At 42.1% G+C, this 22,381-nt stretch overlaps 1 protein-coding gene across 1 annotated transcript; it reads right to left on the minus strand.

Annotated features, from left to right (window-relative positions):
* Nucleotides 1-4,148: 4,148 nt before the first annotated feature.
* AQP11 (aquaporin 11) lies at nucleotides 4,149-22,021 on the minus strand. Its single transcript, XM_010365784.2, has 3 exons — nucleotides 21,058-22,021; nucleotides 9,319-9,435; nucleotides 4,149-4,505 (listed from the first exon to the last, which is right to left on the minus strand). Exons 1-3 carry the CDS (start codon nucleotides 21,674-21,676, stop codon nucleotides 4,426-4,428), a joined length of 816 nt encoding a protein of 271 aa, XP_010364086.1. The 5' UTR covers nucleotides 21,677-22,021; the 3' UTR covers nucleotides 4,149-4,425.
* Nucleotides 22,022-22,381: the final 360 nt, after the last annotated feature.

Below are 22,381 nucleotides of genomic sequence, written 5' to 3' on the forward strand. Positions count from 1 at the left end.
GTAATGGTAGTTGTTAACTAATAGTAGTAATCCTTTTCGTAACAGAAAGCAGCAGCTACAAATATATCAACTCACTATTTAGAATACATCTGATTAGCTTGAAGTTTAAAAATCCACTGAGCAATTAGACATCATGAAATCTATACTTATTTCTCATAGGACCTCACACCTTCACTGCAAATCTCTACTCTTGCTCTACAAACAGGTTTAATGTACTTGAATATCTAGTTTCTAGGCACACAGTGGGTTTGACAAGGAGAAAAAGGTGCTTATATTCCCACAAAATATAGCAGTCTAAGCCTCTATAGTAAACAGTACAAATATGAGGACAGCGTAGCAATTTATGTTCATAAAATTATGACCCTGTATCAACCCAAATTATGATTGTAAATCCAAATCTGACTAAGCAGAATTTTTTTTTTTTTTTTTTTTTTTTGAGACGGAGTTTTGTTCTTGTTGCCCAGGCTGGAGTGCAGTGGCATGATCTTGGCTCACCACAACCTAAGCCTCCCGGATTTAAGCAATTCTCCTGCATCAGCCTCCTGAGTAGCTGGGATTACAGGCATGTGCCACCACACCCCGCTGATTTTGTATTTTTAGTAGAGACAGGGTTTCTCCATGTTGGTCAGACTGGTCTCGAACTCCCGACCTCAAGTGATCCGCCTGCCTTGGCCTCCCAAAGTGCTGGGATTACAGGCATAAGCCATTGTGCCCGGCCTAAGCAGAAAATTTTTATTAGAAAGCTATCTGGTAGCTCACTAAATGGACAGGAAAGTTGAAATAAACCAGGCTTATAAAAAGATGAAATCTACATTAGATGTTACGATTCGTCCGCTGCTGTTAGACTGATTTCTTGATTGTCCCTGTGTCTATGAGTCACCACACTTAAGATACAAACTTCTGGTTGGCACTGTGTGTCTTCATTGCCAAGGGCAGAAGGAGTATCTGGGCCTTTCAGCTTCTACAATAGAAGGACACTGCTCCTATGCAGATGCTCACAGGAGTGGATTACGCCAGATAAGAAGGATGCTTAGATGCTGGATTGCAAAAAATGTACAGCTGTCTACTACAACCCCAAATCTTAAAAAAAAAAAAAAAAAAAGTTGCTCTTCTGTTGCACATGTGCAGGCATGGAATAAGCAAACAGTTGGATTTAATCAAGTTGAGGCTAAGCTCTGTGAGTATGAGATAGAGGAGCAAGGGAGTTAAGGGTATATGCATGTGATGATGACTGGCCAAGTAAGCTGCTTAAGGAAAAGAGGCTACTTGAGAGGGGTGAGAGATGTGAAAAAGTGATGTTATCAATGAACAGAAGTTCCACGTGGGGGTCAAAGGTTCACTGGAGATGGGGTCCTAAAGAGACTGAGCTGGAAAGGGGTCAGTGATTGGAGAGCAGGGTGTCTGAGTTCATATAATATTTCAGTTATTGGTAGTAAGTTCAAGGTTACCACCAAAATTGCAGGTGAGGCAAAGCAGAAGACAAAATTACCAAAGGAGAGATCCAGTGAACTCCAAGGCCACGAAGCTGGAAGGATCATCTTTGTATCTGTCACCAAGAAGTACAACTGTGGTGGTGGTAAGAGAGTGAGACGGGAACTAAGATCTGAAAGGAACAAAGGGGAATTGAGGGGACTATATACTAGAAGACTGCAACAAGTACCCAGGTAACTGATGACATGTTTTTAATGGAAGAAGCAGAGGAGAATGGATGAGCAGCAGCAATGAGGACAAGGAAATCTACTCTGCCTCCAGGCACAGTGGTATACTAAGTGTGGGAGAGAAAATAGCCACTACTTGAGAGGGCTGTAGAGGTAGTAATGCCATCAGAAGTCACAAACTCCAAAGTCTGACAGGTGAAGTACAGAGGGTTAGGCGTTTGCACAGATTAATACTCATTTTTCTTAACCCACAGAAGTCCTCATGCTAAAGATGTAAAAAGACACATTCCTATAAGAAAAACAGCCATGAAACAGTAAGTGAAACTTAGCTTCATGTTTGCAAGACGGGACCATTTTAAAGGGAACAACCATTATTTTGTGTTGTATGGCAGAATTCGGGCCTAGTATCGCAAGGTCTTTGGAATTTTTCTGAGAGCAGCTGGAACTATAGATTTTACTTAATTTTGACTTTAAAAAAAAATACTGTGCGGGCCAAATAAAATAGGTCAGAGACTGCATTTAGTCATTTAGTCACATTTGTGAACTCTGCTTTTTTTTTTAATAAGATGGAATTTCGCTCTTGTTGCCCAGGCTGGAGTGCAGTGGTGTGATCTCGGCTCACTGCAACCTCCGCCTCCCGGGTTCAAGCGATTCTTCTGCCTCAGCCTCCCAAGTAACTGGGGCTACAGGTGCCTGCCACCACGCCCGACTAATTTTGTATTTTTAGTGGAGACGGGTTTTACCATCTTGGCCAGGCTGGTCTGGAACCCCTGAACTTGTGATCCACCCACCTCAGCCTCCCAAAATGCTGGGATTACAGGCATAAGCCACTGTGCCTGACTGAACTCTGCTTTTTAAAATACAAAGCTGGCTGCCTTGTTGGGTAGACTTGGCAAAAGGCTGCACCTGTTCAGTCTGCAGATATAAATAGAGTTACCGTCTACAAGCTGATCACCAAGCATCACTTAAATTACCTGGCAAATTATCAGTTGTTTGTTAACTGATTATTACTCAAACGGATTATATCTCACCCCATATTATTTTACATTATTTTACCTTTTTTTTTTTTTGAGACAGAGTCTCGCTTTGTTGCCAGGCTGGGCATGATCTCGGCTCACTGCAACATCTGCCTCCCGAGTCCAAGTGATTCTTCTGCCTCAGCCTCCTGAGTAGCTCTGCGACTACAGGTGCACGTCACCATGCCTGACTAATTTTTGTACTTTTAGTAGAGACGAGGTTTCACTATCTTGGCCAGGATGGTCTCGATCTCTTGACCTTGTGATCCTCCTGTCTCAGCCTCTCAAAGTGTTGGGATTACAGGTGTAAGCCATCGCGCCCAGCCTTTACTTTCAATTCTAACTCTGATAATGGAATTTCCTTTGAAGGGAAACACACTTAACCTTTCATGGCCTGAACTTTTAATAAAAAAATAGACCACATACAATAAAAGAAGCCTTCTAATATAGTAAAACTGGAAGTTTCTTTAAATCTCAAAAACTAATTTCTAAACAAGTTTTAATGTTATTATAAGTATTTAATATTTCTATGAACCCTTGATTTCCCTTTAGTCATAATCATGACCGAGAAGAATATTTGGATTGAAGTCAAAGACTAGAGATGGTATTTGGCTCTATGTGATCTAAGCCAGGGCAGCAAACCCATCTAGGCTTAGTTTCCTTATCTGTAAAATGGAGATTAAAAATACATGCCCTCCCTGCTTCATAAGGTAGCTAGCTGTTGGCTCAAAGGAGAATGTGAAAAGTTTAAATCCTGACTTCGTATGGGTGTTTTGTTTTAGTATATTCTATTAAAGAATAACCACTTGGCTAGAGCTAGTGAGATGGTCTATTTAGAGAAAATATTTTAGATATTAGATTATAATGTACTTAAAATGTAGGAAATTGCTTATATGTGAGTGAATATATATTCTACTTCTTTTTTTTTTTTTTTTTTTTTTTTTTTTTTTTTTTTGAGACGGAGTCTCGCTCTGTCGCCCAGGCTGGAGTGCAGTGGCCAGATCTCAGCTCACGGCAAGCTCCGCCTCCCGGGTTCACGCCATTCTCCTGCCTCAGCCTCCCGAGTAGCTGGGACTACAGGCGCCTGCCACCTCACCCGGCTAGTTTTTCGTATTTTTTAGTAGAGACGGGGTTTCACCGTGTTAGCCAGGATGGTCTCGATCTCCTGACCTCGTGATCCGCCCGTCTCGGCCTCCCAAAGTGCTGGGATTACAGGCTTGAGCCACCGCGCCCGGCCTATATTCTACTTCTAAAAGCGACTTTCCTGCTGAAAGATGACACTGCTTGATGGTATCATTGTGTGAGGTGGTGGCTGAAAGTATCCTCTCGCCAGTTCTGTAAGTTGATGGGTTGTACTTACAGTTAAAAATTCTGTTCATTTGGGTGACACTTGATACACAAATTCTTTGGTCTTACTACCACCACTACTTCCCTTCTCATCCTGTACTCATTTTTCATCAAAGTTAACAATTACCATTTAAGATTGATTTATGTTTAATGTAATGAGGCTTTTCTAGCAGCATTTAATACATCACTCAAAGAACAAGTCTTAACTGAGAAGTACAGGATACCTCATTTTCACAGTAATTTTTTGTTTAAGTCCCAGTGATGAAAACTATAAGGCAGCTTCCTCAAAGGAAGTTAACACTGATGAATCCAGTGCAGCCAGTGTTTTCCATATGAGGTGATAAAATCTTTATCACATCCAGCTGGACTGTCCTGTATGTTAGTCTGAGTCTTTGTAACAGTATTTATTCCTTTTTATTAATTGTATGGTTGTTATGCAGCCATGGAAGGAAAAAGCTGAACATCAATATCATCAACAATATACCTGAAAGACAAAATACAGTAAAATAAAAAACAATCTTTAAGGAAGTTCATAATCACTAGGAGGGTATATTTTAAAATTTTATACAATTATATACCTAGCTGTTTGGAAAGCTATGCTTAAAGAATTGTTACATCAATTCTACGTGAAACATGTTAGATATTTAAATCTAATATTCTCAGATTATTTTTTCTTCAACCGTGAATCCTTAAAAACAGTATGCATTTGGCAAAACCAATAGGATCTAATGAATTCAAAGGATAAACCAAATCCAAAGATGTATAGTTTTAGTTCTGGCTCTGTTACTGACTTGCTAAGTAAGAAACCCTAGACTTGGGTCTTCATTGTCTTCTCTTTAAAATGGTAACACTCTCCCTTCCCTCCGTGCCCCAGGGACATACCTGGAGAATAATGCAACTGAAAGCATTCGGAGTTTTCACTTAGAATGCTCAAATAAAAACAATGTTAGGTTACTTCCTCCAGTCTCTCCTTTTTCATTAATCTCAACCATTAACAGCTTTTTTTTTTCATTTTTATCTCAACCTTATTTAACTGACAACCGCTTTTAGAGATGTGTCAAGCAAATAAAATATCTAAAACAAAATTTCAGTCGATGGTGGAAGTTTAAATCTTAAATATAATACAAAATTGTTGTTTATTTGTTTGTTTTTGAGACAGAGTTTCGCTCTTTCGCCCAGGCTGGAGTGAAGTGGTGTGATCTTGGCTCACTGCAACTTCTGTCTCCCGGGTTTGAGCCATTCTCCTGCCTCAGCCTCCTGAGTAGCTGGGATTACAGGCGCCTGCCACCACGCCTGGCTAATTTTTGTATTTTTAGTAGAGACGGGGTTTCACTATGTTGGCCAGTCTGGTCTTGAACTCTTGATTCACCCGCCTTGGCCTCCCAAAGTGCTAGGATTACAGGCGTAAGTCACTGTACCCAGCCCAAAATGTTTTGAAAATTCACATATTAGTACTCTTCATTTCTGAGAATTACAACAGAGAAATCTGGCATGTAGCTATTGGTCAATTTTTCAGTGCGAAATAGGGACTAAGGAGAGTGAGGGCTCAAGTCACTATCCTGAAAAGTAAATCTGCAGTGGTTAATTTTTCATCTTGATCTGAATGTATTCAGGCTTAGAGCCCTAGATCAGTTTAAATTCAGACTGAAAACAAGTTTTGTCACATGCACATTTGAAATTATGTTCTCTTGTTTGCAACAACAAAAAACCTTAAGGTTTTGCAAGCACCCAGATACCTTAACATATTTGTGAAAGATGAGTCTGTTTGCAACCAAAGGCTTTAAATGAAAATATATCAGAAACAACCTTTATGTTAACTGACCCACAATTTTTTTTGTCATTTTTTATAAAGTCAGAACTAGAAAATAAGATATTACATTTAAATTTTTTTCCAAAAATGGAATTGTACTTTCATAGAAGCAAATAGAATTTTCCACTTTTCACTGTATGAAATGTATAGACTAGAGAATACTATATATATATATATTTTTTTTTTTTTTTTCTTTTTTTTTGAGACAGGGTCACACTCCCATCACTCAGGCTGGAGTGCAGTGGTAAGATCTCGGCTCACTGCAGCCTCGACTTCCTGGGCTCAGGTGATTCTCCTACCTCAGCCTGCCAAGTAGCTGAGACTACATGCATGTACTACCACACCAGGCCACATATGCATCCTTATAGTCACCTTTCTAAATTTTTAATTTGGGAAGATGGCAGGGGCCATTAGAGGAATTATAATTATCTCTGCTGTGATGAGAAACAAGAAAGAATATGGACTATGACTCCCAAGAAGAGTTTGCTTCCTGCTTGGTCAAGAAAGGAAAGAAGGTGGATATCTTGGGGTTACTCTTTCCTCTGTCTCACTCCCCCAGCACTGCCTAATTAATGTAACTTTGGTAGTTGAGTGGTGTTTGTTTTGGGGTTTTTGTTTTTATTTTTAGTTTGGACTCCTCATCTCTTAACTCTGAATGATTCTTTTAATTTATAATTTATTTTTTCCTATTCTTTTCAGAGTTATATAATGTGTCGCTTTATTTCTTTATTTCATTTGGAGCCATTTTTTTTTTTTTTTCCAGTGAGAAGGTAACTTCAATATATGACAAAATTCAATGGCAGGCTAGAACGCAGTATTCTAAAAATCATCATTTATTCACATACATGTCTTTTATCTACATATATTGAAGGATGCCTTTATTCTAATTCATAAATCTCAGAAAGAAATATACAAACATGCCTCTTTAAACCAAAAATATAATACAAATTTTATGTTGGGTCTATTTTAAAAGGTAGGGGTCCTTAGACCAAGTAAGAATCTTGGAATACATATTTTCAACAAGCTAAATATAAAAAGGATCATATGAATTTGAAAATGTTTGATCTCAGGCAAGCATGGTGGCTCATAAATATAATCTCAGCACTTTGGCAGGCCAAGGCTTGAACTCCTGTCACCCAGGCTAGAGTGCAATAGTGCGATCTCAGCTCACTGCAACCTCCAACTCCTGAGTTCAGGCGATTCTCCTGCCTCAGCCTCCCGAGTAGCTGGGATTACAGACACGCATCATTACGCCCAGCTAATTTTTGTATTTTTAGTAGAGTTGGCCAGACTGGTCTCAAACTCCTGACTTTAGGTGATCCACCCACCTCGGCCTCCCAAAGTGCTGGGATTACAGGCATGAGCCACCGCACCCAGCCTACCTGGCTACACTTTTTAATGTTCTGTCAAGTAATGGATGAAATAATTCCTTAACACAGTGATCCCCAACCTTTTTTGCACCAGGGACTGGTTTCCTGGAAGACAGTTTTTCCATGGACTGGGGGCATGGTTTTGGGATGAAACTCTTCCACCTTGGATCATCAGGCATTAGTTAGATTCTCATAAGCAGCGTGTAACCTAGATCGTTCACATGCTGAGTTCACAGTAAGGTTCATGCTCCTATGAGAATCTAACGCCACCGCTGATCTGACAGGAGATGGGCTTTGTAAGCTTGACTGCCACTCACCTCCTGCTGTGTGGCCTGGTTGCTAACAGGCCACGGACTGTACTGGTCTGCAGCCTAGAGGTTGGGGACCTCTGCCTTAGCCTACTATTACAATTGTAGTTGGAGCATGCTAACAAATAAATCATGTTAATATATGTTAGTCTCCAGACATACTGGGGGAATTTTTTCATATAAAAACTACAAGTAGGCCTGCCCAATTAGACCTTGTTAACTTCTTAACTTCTTTACAATAGTGACCTTTTTAACTTTAAAATGGATTTTTTGAGACGGAGTCTTTCTCTGTCACCCAGGCTGGAGTACAGTGGCGTGATCTGGGGTCATTGTAGGCTCTACCTCCGGGTTTACGCCATTCTCCTGCCTCAGCCTCCTGAGTAGCTGGGACTACAGGCACCCGCCACCACGCCCGGCTAATTTTTTTTAGTAGAGACGGGGTTTCACCGTGTTAGCCAGGATGGTCTCAATCTCCGGACCTCGTGATCCGCCCACCTCGGCCTCCCAAAGTGCTGGGATCACAGGCGTGAGCCACCACGCCCGGCCTAAAAACAGAGAAAATTTTTCTTTAAAGACGTTATTGGAAAATACTAGCACTCAGAACTGACCAAAAGTTATATTACTAGCATTTAAAACCAATTTTTCTTTGATACTCTATGTTGAGGCCTATAGATATCATTGAGCATAACAATATGATACTGAGCATGACAATAACATAAATGTGAGATAGAGGAATGGAAGGTAAACAGGAAGAGTAAAGTGTGATTGACTCTTCAAACCTGTTGTGGCACTTCCCTTCTGTGTTCCCTTCTGTGTATGTGTGTGTATGTTTTAAAGAAAATGACTAACAAGAAACAATATGCTAACTGGATAAAAAGAAGAGTGAATTAATGGAGGGCCAAGCATCTTCATATTCACTTACAGCTATGAGTTATAACCAGGCTTAAAACAGATGACTTAACAAAATCAAGAAATGCTGATAACTTTATATAAGTAATGCATAAGAAACACATAACAATTTTTTGTATATTGTATAATTTTGTGTGTTATTTGACCCATCTTTATAAAGAGTTTATATATCTGATCCAAATAGAAATAACTGGAATGTAGCCTGAGCAACATAGCAAGACCTCATCTCTACAAAATATACACAAATTAGCTGGGTGTGGTGGCACATGCCTGTCATCCCAGCTACTCAGGAGACTAAGGCAGGAGGATTGCTTGTGCCCAGGAGTTCAAGCACAATGAGCTATGGCTATGATCATGCCACTGCACTCAAGCCTGGGTGACAAAGACAGACCCTGTCTCGAAAAAAAAAAAAAAGCAAAACAAAAACAATAAAATAAAAATAACAGGAATGTAACTTGTGGATGACTTTTAAACTATACTTAATACAGGTATTCACTGTTTCATGAGATGCTTTTCTGCAAAATGAGTCAAATGAACTAAATGATACTTTATCTGGAGATCACAAATGTGAAAAAACAAATTTCTTTAGCAAAAAAACAAAAAAAGATTGTATTTGAAGGGAAGTAAACACTCTGCTTTTTTGGTGCTCAGATCTCAAGGTTTCTTAAAGTAATAGCGTATCTGAAACTGACTACCCTTAACTAGATACTGTTTCTTTAAAGATAAAAACAGTTTTAAAGGATACTACACAAAGTATCATTTCAGGCATGTTAACTACCTTTTTCATTTTCTGTTTTGTGCCTGCTCTGGCTTTGGAAATTGACATGTTACAATAATATACACATATCATATTTTAAAATACCCTAATCCTTCCGACATATTAAATTAAAATATGCTTACCTAAAGAAGGAGCCAGCCAGTATACTATAAAAAACTGAGGAAATGCTTCATCAAAACACATGAAATGTAGCGAAAGTGCCAAAGCTGGATTAAATACAGCTCCTGTTAGACTTCCTCCTGTAATAGATTTTAAGCAGAGTGATTCCAAATGATTTATCTTACATTTTCTTGTAACTGGAAATAAATGGTTACTTAATGTGACTTTTATTTTCGGTATTCTTAGTCTGTGATCTTCCTTTGCAGAATCACCTGGCATGTTTTAGACTATAATCATAGATTATATGCCAGGTACAAAAAAAAAGACAAAGGACATTAAAGTTTGAACCCAGGGCTTTTCCTATAGACTATAAAGTGGACACTGAAAGTTAATGTGCTCTATTACTATTCCTACAGTTTTATAAAATAGATTTGGCTGCCCTGAACATTCATCAGTTTAAATGAATGAATAATAAGAAAGGTAAAATGAAAATATAGTTAAATAGATACAATGCCCCAAGATCCTTTGGGTACAAGCATAACTTTGTATTGAAAAGAAAAGGTAAAATGGACCAACAGACCAAAGCTTTATCATTTTCACTTGTCAACAGAACCCTTAAGAAGTGACCGCGGCCGGGCGCGGTGGCTCAAGCCTGTAATCCCAGCACTTTGGGAGGCCGAGACGGGCGGATCACGAGGTCAGGAGATCGAGACCATCCTGGCTAACACGGCGAAACCCCGTCTCTACTAAAAATACAAAAAATTAGCCGGGCGAGGTGGCGGGCGCCTGTGGTCCCAGCTACTCAGGAGGCTGAGGCGGGAGAATGGCGTGAACCCGGGAGGCGGAGGTTGCGGTGAGCTGAGGTCCGGCCACTGCACTCCAGCCTGGGCAACAGAGCGAGACTCTGTCTCAAAAAAAAAAAAAAAAAGAAGTGACCGGGAGTAGTCATGAGAGATAAGCAGAAATTATAACTGTTGGCTACTTTTTAGGATGTGTGTTCCAGCTCTGCACCCAGGGTATCTCTCTGATGTGGGGCCTAGGAGTCTGTAGTCTGACCACACAGGTAAGGAACAGTAGAGGAGGCTGGATGCCTGTCCAGCAGTACTCCACAGAGCTGTGTCTTCGCTTTTCAAAGTCCAGCCTAAGAGCATCCCTCAGACGGTGACATTTTCAGCAGTTTTTCCAAGTGGAAGCTTTCCAAGGCACACCTCTGCCTCCTTTACTTAGCCACAGAGATAGATCTTGAGATCTTCACAAGTTTTATTATTGACGTGCACCACTGTAGCCTGTTTTCATGGAAATTAAGTGGCCCTTTCATAAGATTTCACTACTGAGATTTCACACTTGAATAGGCCGAGAACAATGAAGCTGTGTCGAGATGAAGATATTGAGCAATGAACTAAGCTCACTCAATAGCTACGAGTTTTTTCTAGCATACCAGCCTCACAGCATGATTCATATTCATAACTCAGCAATTATAAATGATATCATGGACCTTCAGAATCATTCTTGAATAGTCAAATCCTGGAATGTTAAACCTGCAACTGCTAAGGGTGAACAGAATTGTCTGGTTGGCAGCTAGTCATTTCAGTTTGATTCCACAAAAACTTACTGAGTTCCTGTGTACTAGATACCATGGGCAGAAAGATAAAGACTCACACAGACATTTACAATATAACGTAATATGACCTATGATAATATAAATGACCTGTGACTTTTAGGCATGTATTGATAAAAATGGACTGAATCATTACCCTCAATTAGTTTACTTCAGTATTCAAGGCCATGGTATACTGAAGGTTTTCCACTGCATCTAAGATGAACACCACCGATCAGTCTTACACCATCCTAAAACTCAAACGACTTCACTTCCTAATCTTCTCATCCTCACACAGCAGTTCTGATCAGGTGACTTAGTGGTAGCTGCTTCTTCCACCAAGAGGTTGTCTACTTTCCCTCTCTTGAAAATGAGCTGGCTTTGCAACTTGTGTTGATAGATAGAATGGAGCAGAGTAGGGCTATGTGAATTCTGAATGTGGTAGGAGTGATGCTGTGTGAATTCTAGGTTCATGTCTCAATAAACGCATCAGCTTCCACTTTTTGCTCTCTTAGAAGAATGCCGTGACCATGTGAGTTTGCTGGTCTGGGCTGCTGGAGGATGGAAGGCCACACGGAAGAGAACTGAGGCATCTTAGATGACAGCTGACAACTGCCAGACACATAAGTGAGGCTGCCTTGGGCTTTCCAGCCTCACCACTGTCCAGTTGAATGCAGCTACATGAGTGATCTCGGAGGAACTGCCCATCTATAACCCACAGAATCATGAAAAATAAGTTATTCTCAGTTTTGGGGCCAGGCATGGTGGCTCATGCCTGTAATCCTAACACTTTAGAAGGCTGAAGCGGTTGGATCACTTGAGCCCAGGAGTTTGTAACCAGCTCAGGCAACATAGCAAAACCCCATTTCTTTTTCTTTCTTTTTTTTTTTTTTGAGACGGAGTCTCGCTCTATTGCCCAGGCTGGAGTGCAGTGGCTGGATCTCAGCTCACTGCAAGCTCCCCCTCCCGGGTTAACACCATTCTCCTGCCTCAGCCTCCCGAGTAGCTGGGACTACAGGCGCCCACCACCTCGCCCGGCTAGTTTTTTGTATTTTTTAGTAGAGATGGGGTTTCACGGTGTTAGCCAGGATGGTCTCGATCTCCTGACCTCGTGATCCACCCGTCTCGGCCTCCCAAAGTGCTGGGATTACAGGCTTGAGCCACCGCGCCCGGCCTTGCAAAACCCCATTTCTATAAGAAATACAAAAATTAGCTGGGTGTGGTGCCACATGCCTGTGGTCCCAGCTACTTGGGAGGCTAAGGTAGGAGAATAACCTGAGCCTGCAGAGGTTGAGGTTGCTGTGAGTTGAGATTGTGCCACTGCTCTCCAGCCTGGGTGACAGAGTGAGAACCCATCTCAAACAAACAAACAAAAAAAAAGTTTTGAATGGTGTGTTACACAGCAATAGTTAACTGATACAGAAATCCATGTCAGGTGTGGGTTCTGTGTTAACAAAAGCCAAAAACATGGCATTGGCTTTAATGTCTTACTGGATAATTCTTTGTTGTGAGCTGTCCTGTGCACCGTAGTATGTTTAGCAGCATCCCTGGCCTCTACTTAGATGGCAGTGGCTTATTCCCTCTCCCCACATTGTAACAACCAAAAATGTCCCCTGGGAAGAAAACTGTCCCCAAGTTGAGAATTGCTGTCCTATAGAAACACTGGTATTTGTGTATGAGAAGACATATACACTATATATATATATTTTTTTTTTTGAGACAAAGTCTCGCTCTGTCGCCCAGGCTGGAGTGCAGTGGCGAGATCTTGGCTCACTGCAAGCTCCGCCTCCCAGGTTCACACCATTCTCCTGCCTCAGCCTCCCAAGTAGCTGGGACTACAGGCGCCCACCACCACGCCCAGCTAATTTTTTGTATTTTTAGTAGAGACGGGGTTTCACTGTGTTAGTCAGGATGGCCTTGATCTCCTGGCCTCGTGATCCACCCGCCTAAGCCTCCCAAAGTGCTGGGATTACAGGAACCACTGCACGCAGCTCTACAAGATTGTTTATTGTAGCAAAGAACTAGCAAGATCTTAAAGTATAATTTTTTTAAAAAATAAAATATTTTTTTAAAAAATTAGTGGGTGTGGTGGCAGGTGCCTGTAATCCCAGCTACTCCGGAGGAAAAAGATAAAAGAAAAAAAAATTAGCCAGGTGTGGCCAGGCATGGTGGCTCATGCCTGTAATCCCAGCACTTTGGGAGGCTGAGGCGGGAGGATCACCTGAGGTCGGGAGTTCAAGACCAGACTGACCAGCATGGAGAAACCCTGTCTCTACAAAAAATACAAAATTAACTGGGCGTGGTGGCGCATGCCTGTAATCCCAGCTACTCCGGAGGCTGAGGCAGGAAAATCGTTTGAGGAGGCAGAGGTTGCAGTGAGCCAAGATTGCGCCATTGCACTCTAGGCTGGGCAACAAGAGTGAAACTTTGTCTCAAAAAAAAAAAAACCACACACACACACACACACACACACACACAAACAAGCCAGGTGTGGTGGCGGTCGCCTTTAATCCCAGCTACTCAGGAGGCTGAGGCAGGATCATCGTCTGAACCTGCGATACAGAGGTTGCAGTGAGCCGAGACTGTACCACTGCACTCTAGCCTGGGTGACAGAGCAATACTCCATCCCAAAAAACCCCCAAACAACAACAACAACAACAAAAACAGTTTGGAAGGTTGTAACACAAACATCAGAGACAAGGATTACCCTAGAAGTAAGAGTAGACGGGGAAGGAGAGGAGGCAGGCACGGAGGCATGGAGGATGGAGTCAAAAGGCACTTCAGTCTTTGAATTTTTTACATAAAGAACATATCACGTAATGTGTCATTAAACATGAATTATTTTTTAAAGAATCATCAGGCACGGAACTATCAGAAGGTGGCTTCCAAAAACAAGTTACTATTTATTGACATTTGAAGGGGAGATGACAATCATGCATGTTGAAGAAGAGGTATAACCGGGAGATCCAGCTAGTCCACTGCCAAGAGTCAGAGGACAGCATGGATTTGGTGAAATAACCATAGCCAGAGGCTAAGTCTCAAATCTGGCCATTTTAGGTGCTAAAGTTTCTCAGTATTCCTGAAGGGAATAAAATTCTCTGTGACAGAAGAATACTAGTTAAAATCACCTAACACTCATGTAGAAGCTGGAAGGTCTCTTTATTAATTTAGAGTGGAAGCTAGCTTTCTAGTAACTGGAATATTTGTCTTCCCTCTCCAGAGCACCCATTTTAATGAGCACGTAAGCAAAGCAAAAGGAGTGTTATCAGACCATGATGAGCTCTGATAAAATGTCATTGTCAGGAGTTGAAAATACCTCTCTAATGACAAGCCTGTTTGTTTTCCCCAAATTCAATCTCTACTCCCAGACATTACTAGGCAAATAATTTCAAAGTTTGCATCTCCAAACTCCACTTTTCATTTCTGGTTTGTATTCTGTTGATATTCTAATGTTACTAACTAAGCTAGCTAGCTAGCTGTTTTCTTTTCTTTTCTTTTTTTGAGAGATTCTCACTCTGTCACCCAGGCTGGAGTGCACTGGTGCAATCTCACCTCACTGCAACCTCCACCTCCCAGGTTCAAGTGATTCTCATGCCTCAGTTTCCTGAGTAGCTGAGACTACAGGCCTGAGCCACCATGCCCAGCTAATTTTTGTATTTTAAGTAGAGACTGGGTTTCGCCATGTTGGGCAGGCTGGTCTCAAACTCCTGGCCTCAAGCGATCCGCCCACCTCAGCCTCCCAAAGTGCTGGGATTACAGGCATAAGCCACTGTGCCTGGCCTGTTTTCAAATTAGTTGTTATTCTTACAGACCTGGAAGAGTGACATTAGACTGTTCTCAGATGTTGTGGGGAACATCTAGGGATTTGTACCAAAATCTTTGACTTATTTGCAATGGACAAATTTCTTTATAAAAGTTACAACTTACATTTTCCTGAATTTATCCCAGAAGGAGTTGTGAGCAATAAAACTGATCAAATTATATGCAAAAATGATCAAATTATACTGGAATCCTGTTGGAAATATAGAGGGAAATAATAACAAAAAGTCACTATTTCCCAAGCACTTCGTATATGGCAGGTACTATGCTACAAACTTGAATTATTATTCCTCATACAAGTCTTATGAGATAGTATTCCTCATTTTAGAGATGAGGAAAGTGAGGCCCAAAATAAGTACCCAGCCTAAGGGCACAGTCTTTTTTTTTTTTTTAATCAAAACAGATGTCACTCTTTCACCCAGGCTGGAGTGCAGTGATGAAATTATGACTCAATACAGCCTCAAACTCCAGGGCTCAAGCAATCTTACTGCCTCAGCCTCTTAAGTAGCTAAGACTACAGGTGTGCACCACCATACCTGGCTCAGTTAAAACACTTTTTGCAGAGACAGGGTCTTGCTACATTGCCCAGACTGGTCTCAAACTGCTGGCCTCATGCAGTCCTCTTGCCTTGACCTCCCAGTTCTGGGATTACAGACATGAGCCACCATACCTGGCCTTAACCACTATATACACACACACACACACACACACACACACACACACACACACATATACACACACACATATATATACACATATATATACACACACACATATATATACACATATATATACACATACATATATATATATATATAATTTTTTTTTTTTTAAATTGAGACATAGTCTCGCTTTGTTGCTCAGGCTGGAGTGCACTGGTGTGATATCAGCTTGCTGCAACCTCTGCCTCCCAGGTTCAAGCAATTCTACTGCCTCAGCCTCCAAGTAGCTGGGAGTACAAGCGACCGCCACCATGCCAGGCTAATTTTGGTATTTTTAGGAGAGACGGGGCTTCACCATGTTGGCATTGAATTGGTTAAAGAATAGTAGAGTAATGATGCTAATGAATAGGCTATGGGTGGTCATGTTGATTCAGATTATGAATCAACAGGCTGTTCTTGAACTCCTGACCTCAGGTGATCCACCCACCTCCGTCTCCCAAAGTGCTGGGATTACAGGCATGAGCCATTACACCCAGCCTTAACCACTATATTATACTGGCATAACAAAATAAATTTTGGACCTTTGAAGGTGTTTTTCATTTGTAAATTGATAATAGCTCCTATTTAAAAAGAACATATGTTCCCTTCTCTCTTTTTTTTTTTTTTTTTTTGAGACTGAGTCTTGCTCTGTTGCTCAGGCTGAAGTACAGTGGCATGATCTTGGCTCACTGCAACCTCCACCTCCAGGACTCAGGGGATCCTCCCACCTCCACCTCCCAGGTTCAAGCAATTCTCCTGCCTCAGCCTCCCTAGTAGCTGGGATTACAGGTGTGCACCACCACGCCTGGCTAATTTTGTATTTTTAGTAGAGACAGGGTTTCTCTATGTTGGTCAGGCTGGTCTCAAACTCCCAACCTCAGGTGATCTGCCTGCCTCAGCCTACCAAAGTGCTGGGATTACAGGTGTGAGCCACCACACCTGCTATATTATTTCTTTCTATACAAGTTTTTAGAGTAAACAGAATATTTGCTAGTTTGTTCACTTATTCTTAAAATACTATTTACTTTGTACCAGGTCCTATGCTAAGATCTTGATATACGTTATGACAAATAAAACAAATGTGGTCTATAGACTCAAAGCTTATCATCTGGTAGAGGAAAACAGGCGTTGTGTCAGAAAACAATATAATTTAAAATTCTATGAAAGAAATGAACAGTATGCGGTAATAAAGACAATTGACACGTGTTAAATAACAGATGTTTTTCTTTCTTTTTTTCTTTTTTTGAGATGGTTTTGCTCTTGTTGCCCAGGCTGGAGTGCAATGGCGTAATCTCAGCTCACTGCAACCTCTGCCTCCCAGGTTCAAGCAATTCTCCTGCCTCTGCCTCCTGAGTAGCTGGGATTATAGGCACGCACCAGCATGCCCAGCTAATTTTGTATTTTTAGTAGAGGTGGGGTTTCTCCATGTTGGTCAGGCTGGTCTCAAACTCCTGACCTCAGGTAATCCACCTGCTTTGGCCTCCCAAAGTGGTGGGATTATAGGCATGAGCCACCGCACCCAGCCCACATGTTTTTCAATATCTAATTATGCATAAAAATGAATGCAGCTCTCTCAAACTGTTCATTGAACTAACTTTTTCCAGAACCCAAAAAAAGATCTGCTTGAAATCTGATTAACAGTTTATAGCTCTAATATGTTAATAAACCACACAGCTTTTTCTTTCTTTCTTTTTTTTTACACTATTAGGGGAGCCAGCTAATACATGATACATGGTAATGACATAACTGAGGCTCCATGTGTCCATCAAAATTTGGGGTGCTAAATCAATAAATACACAGACACTTGGTCACTGGCTATCCTAGGAGCCTGTGGCTATGTTGCTGGACGCTTATGTTCTGTAATCCTAAAATACATAATCAGTTATTTTGATGTACTCTGTATTGGTGACTTCTGACTGCCCTTAAAATGCAAATGATTAAAGAAATCTCCCAATATGCACCTTTGTCAAATCTGTACTTGCAGTATGTTAGAAGTTTAAAAAAGACATTCAAAATAACTTGTAATGATGCCTGACTTAGCCAACTGTCCCAAGACAGTCCTATTTGTAACAACTCTGTTCCAAAGTTATGACTTATAGCCATAGAAAATGAAAGGGAGAGATGGGGCTTAGTGCAGCATTTCCCAAAGTATGTTCTCTTCTGCTATATGCTCCTAGACAAGACGATCTCATAAGTTTGAAAAACTGTGCTCCAAATCCTCCTCTTGGAGTTTCACAATACATAGAAGCATAGTAAAGGCTCTATGAAGTCTTACAATTAGAAAACCTGTTTAATCCAGTGTCTGCCAAATTTATTTGGGAACATCATTTTGTAACTTAAAAATTGTATAAATTGTGGTGAAACATATATATAACATAAAGTATGCCATTTTAGCCATTTTAAGTGTATTATTGGTATTACATTCACCATGCTGTTTCACCAGCAGCACCATTTTGAAAGGTTTTCGTAACATAAACAGAAACTTTGTACCCATTAAACAGTAAGTCCCCATTCCTCCTCCTCCCCACAGTCCCTGGTAACTCTATTCTACTTTCTGTCTCTATGAATTTACCTATTCTAGACATTTTGTGTACGTAGAGCCACACAGTATTTGTCTTACTGTGTCTGGCTTATTTTGCTTAGCATAATATTTTTGAGGTTCATTCATGTTGTAGTATATATCATAACTCATTTCTTTTTATGGCTGAATATATTCAATTGTGTCTAGTTTTGTAACTTTTGAGGAGCACACTGTGGAAATGCTGATAATGAATCTGTATGAGCTTTAGTGCCATTTGGAACCATGGTTCTAGCACAGTCTAGTTATGTAAGCTTGGACAAGTCATTTCACTTTTCTGGGCCTCACTTACTTTACTTAAAATGGGAAGAATGTATTCATCGATGGGTTCTTGTAAGGATTGATTAAGATAACTCTCATAAATTACCTAGCAAAATGCTTGGCCTGTAACAGCTGACAACTGAATATTCTTATCTCCCTTATATTGGCAGAAAACAAAAAAAGGGAAGATCATACTGCATTATAAATTTCTGTAACTAGTAGTAATCAACAATTGTCTATTTTGTTCTACCCAGGCAAACAGAGTCTAGCACTGTCCAATACTTTAGCCACTAGCTACATCACAATTTGACAACTGACCACTTGAAATGTGGCTACTTTGAATCTAATTTCAGTTAATTTAAGTGTAAATAACCACATGCTGCTAGTGGCTACTGAATTGCACAGTGCAGGTCTAGACTCCTAAAGCAGTGCTTCTTTACCTTGGTTTCATAATGGGATCACCTGTGAAGGTTTAACATACGTCACTGCCTAGGCCCCTTGCCAGAGCAATTGGATTTTAATCTGTGAGCCCAGAATAAGTAAGCATGTTTAAAGAGCTCCCCAGGTGATTTTAATACAGAGAGAACCACTGCTCTAGTGATCCCTTTATACTCTCCCTCTCCCACATCAATTAGTACCCTCATTTCAAGAAAAAAAGGGCAGTATTTTTGATCTCTTAAGTTGATATTTTACAGATTCCTTCTAATAACTTTCCTTATATCTATGACTGGATCTATAACTCCAAATATTATCTGTGTCTCTTCTCTCAAATTTTTTGTCACTGATAAAATAGGGAATGGCTTATACAGTATTATCTATGGAATCATAAATATGTATTAAAAGTAGAGAAAGAATATCAACTTCAGGCTAATCAAGAGAGGGAAGAGGAACATAGGTTTTGAAAAATCCAACTGTAGTTGATGTTCTATTGATTTAAAAATTCTTTTAAGTTTTTACTGCTTTTAATTGTAGAAATACAGAGGTAAACCATGGCATAACTTTTTTGCAGTGACAATTTTGTTCATATACAGGGGATGTTTCTGCTTTAGCTAAAATCTAACACTTCAATAAATAAGCAACTACTCACCAATCCCTCAAATATGCCTGTACCTGTCACTTTTTTTTTTTTTTTTTTTTTCTTTTGAGACAGACAGGGTCTCTATAACCCAGGCTGGAGTGCAGTGGTACTATCACAGCTCACCACAGCCTCAACCTCCTGGAATTAGGTGATCCTCCCAAGTAGTTGGGACTACAAGTGCGCACCAGCACGCCCGGCTAATTTTTGTATTTTTTGTAGAGATGGGATTTCTCTGTGTTGCTCAGGCTAGTCTCGAACTCCTGGGCTCAAGCGATCCACCCGCCTTGGCCTCCCAAAGTGTTAGGATGACAGGCGTGAGCCACCGCGCCCGGTCCCTTTCACTCTCCTACACCACTTATTTCCATTTATGCCTACTTAAAAAGTGGCACTACACCTAAAGAAGGGGAAATTGATTGGGAAGGCTTTCTTTCTTTCTTTTCTTTCTTTCTTTCTTTCTTTCTTTCTTTCTTTTTTTTTTTTTGAGACAGATTCTCACTGTTGTTGCCCGGGCTGGAGTACAAGGGCGCGATCTCCGCTCACTGCAACCTCCGCCTCCCGGTTTCCAGCAATTCTCCTGCCTCAGCCTCCCGAGTAGCTGAGATTACAGGCGCCCGCCACCACGCCCGGCTAAATTTTTTTTTGTATTTTTAGTAGAGACAGCGTTTCACCATGTTGGCCAGGCTGGTCGCAAACTCCTGACCTCTGGTGATCCATCCACCTCGGCCGCCCAAAGTGCTGGGATTACAGGTGTGAGCCACCGCGCCCGGCTGAAGGCTTTCATTTTTACCCTAGAAGGTCAAGTACATGTTTAGGAGTCCTTATAATCTTGAAGTTTGCTTCTAGTCATGGTTTCACTTTTAATGGGCAGAAGATAACTATTACCACAAATTTCCTTTGTTGTAATTTCTGCCTCCAGTCTTTTATAATTTAGATGTAGCCACAATAAATATATTCTGTTGTACGCATTTAACATGACACATTTCATCATTAAATACTTGTGTTTTGGATTTCCTCCTCCCATTTAGGACTAGATTGCCCACTGCATCTGAGATCTTTCAAAGTAAATAAATGGTTTAAAAGAAATCAACAGATTTCTCAGGAGTTATATTTTAAAAAGCATTTTTAATTTGAAGCAAGTTTTCATTTAAACACATTTTTCTTGATAGGTCACTTAAAAGTTCATGTATAACTCAAAATGAATGATTAAAATAAGAAATTTCGTAACTCAAAATGAATTAAGGAAATAAGAAATGACTTTAAGTAATTTATAGGACTAGAATGGAACTACAAAATTCCTACTCTCCGCTGTTATACTAACCAATCATGTGCCTTGTGTTTTAAATCGAAAGGAACTTTGTAAAGCCAGGATCATTTTTCAGTAAGAGTATCCGAAAGGATCAATAGCACCTTGGCATAAATAAGTTATCTTTCCTTTCTACCATTAAAACAAACCCCTTGTAGGATATGTGAACCCCTGGCAATATCTCACAATATCTGTTTCAGCACAGAGGTGGCTCCTTTCTCTGGGTGTTCAAAAAAGCACTGCATAAAGGCGCTATGTGTCGGCCCTACTGGTTAAGAACGGGCTGCAAAATGGTTAGAATAACGGGGATTCCAGCATTTACATCATAGCGTGATAGAGGGTTTCAAATGTATTTTAGTAAAGAACTTACAGCCTCATGTCATAGAGGCTCTGGAAGTGCCAAGTATTTAGTGGGAATGACAAACCTGCATAGACCAAAAAGGTGATGAGTGCAGCCAGCAGGTGGATACGAAGCTTGGTTCGGACCTCCTGAAAGTGCAGCAGAGCGCTGTGGAAAAGAAAGGAGCAGACGGCCTCTGTGATGACCGCTTTGAACAAGTCGACTTGGATGGGATTCTTGCAAGCGAAGCTCCTCTCGCTGACGTGATACTGGGTCAGACCCAAGTTCCACAGGGCGCTTGTGCAGTACCTGCTGCACAGGGCACTAACCAGCTGAGCCAATAGCCTCACCGCGCCCGTCTCTGGGGACATGCCCCCCAGCATCATCTGCATCATCACGCCGCACGGGTTGCTGGATGTACCCACTAGAGTCAGACCATGCACCAGCGAGAAGAAGTAGACGAGCGTCAGCGTCCAGGTGGGGTGCGCAGAGTGCTGCTCGCTCAGCAGTTGCAGCTCGTGGGTGCAGCAGCAGAGCTGGAAGGTGGCTAGAAACTCCAAGACGAAGGCGTGGGCCACCGGCCTGTGCAGCTGCTGCCGGGCGACCACGCGGGCCAGCCCTATGAGCAGCACCACCGACAGCATCAGTCCCAGAGAGGTGCAGGTGTCCTGCAGCTCGGGCCGGAGCCCCAGCAGCGGCGACATGGCTCTGTCGCCGCCTGAGTGGGTTGCGGGCTCCCGCTCTGGGTAGGAGGCAGTCTCCAGGCCCGAGTCCGAAGTCCGCAGCCCCTCCCCTCCTCACGCCCCTCGGGGCGGGACGAGCGGGAGGCCCCGGGGCGGCACACTTGGGGAGTCCTCCCCGCCTCCCTAGCTCGGGGCTGGGGTGTTGGAACCAGAGCCGGGGAGGCGGGGAGGCGCGGGGCGGCGAGGGGAGGTCGGCTAGGGCGCCGGCCGAGGGGCCAACGGTCAGCCGAGCCCGCCGCGCACTCGTCCTCAGCGCACTCGCCCTCCGCCCTCCGCCGCCTCCCTCAGGGCCTTGCAGGCGGGTGCGGCGACGGAGGGCCGGGCGCGGCGTGGACGACGCAGCGCTCTTGGTGCCCACTGCGCACGCGTGCTGCGGCCTCTGCGCCCCTGCGGGCGGCCGCTCTCGGACCCGGGGCGGAGAGGAGCGGCGCGGCGGGGCTCCGACGGTTGCTTTGAAGTGAGGACCTTGGAGTTTTTCTTTACCGGCTCCAGACTGTAAAACCGTGGAGCTGGAAAGACCGCTAAAGGCCACCTCAGATAGCCACCTCGTTTTTATCAATGGGGCGACTGAAATTGAGAAGGGAGACACGGCGCAGGGGGCGGGTGAGTTAGTGGGCGTAGACCCGTGCGCAGGGCCTCCTGGAGCCTTGCTTTTCTTCACCTGCC

The sequence above is a fragment of the Rhinopithecus roxellana genome, chromosome 15, assembly GCF_007565055.1.
Source record: "Rhinopithecus roxellana isolate Shanxi Qingling chromosome 15, ASM756505v1, whole genome shotgun sequence".
Classification (NCBI taxonomy): Eukaryota; Metazoa; Chordata; class Mammalia; order Primates; family Cercopithecidae; genus Rhinopithecus; species Rhinopithecus roxellana.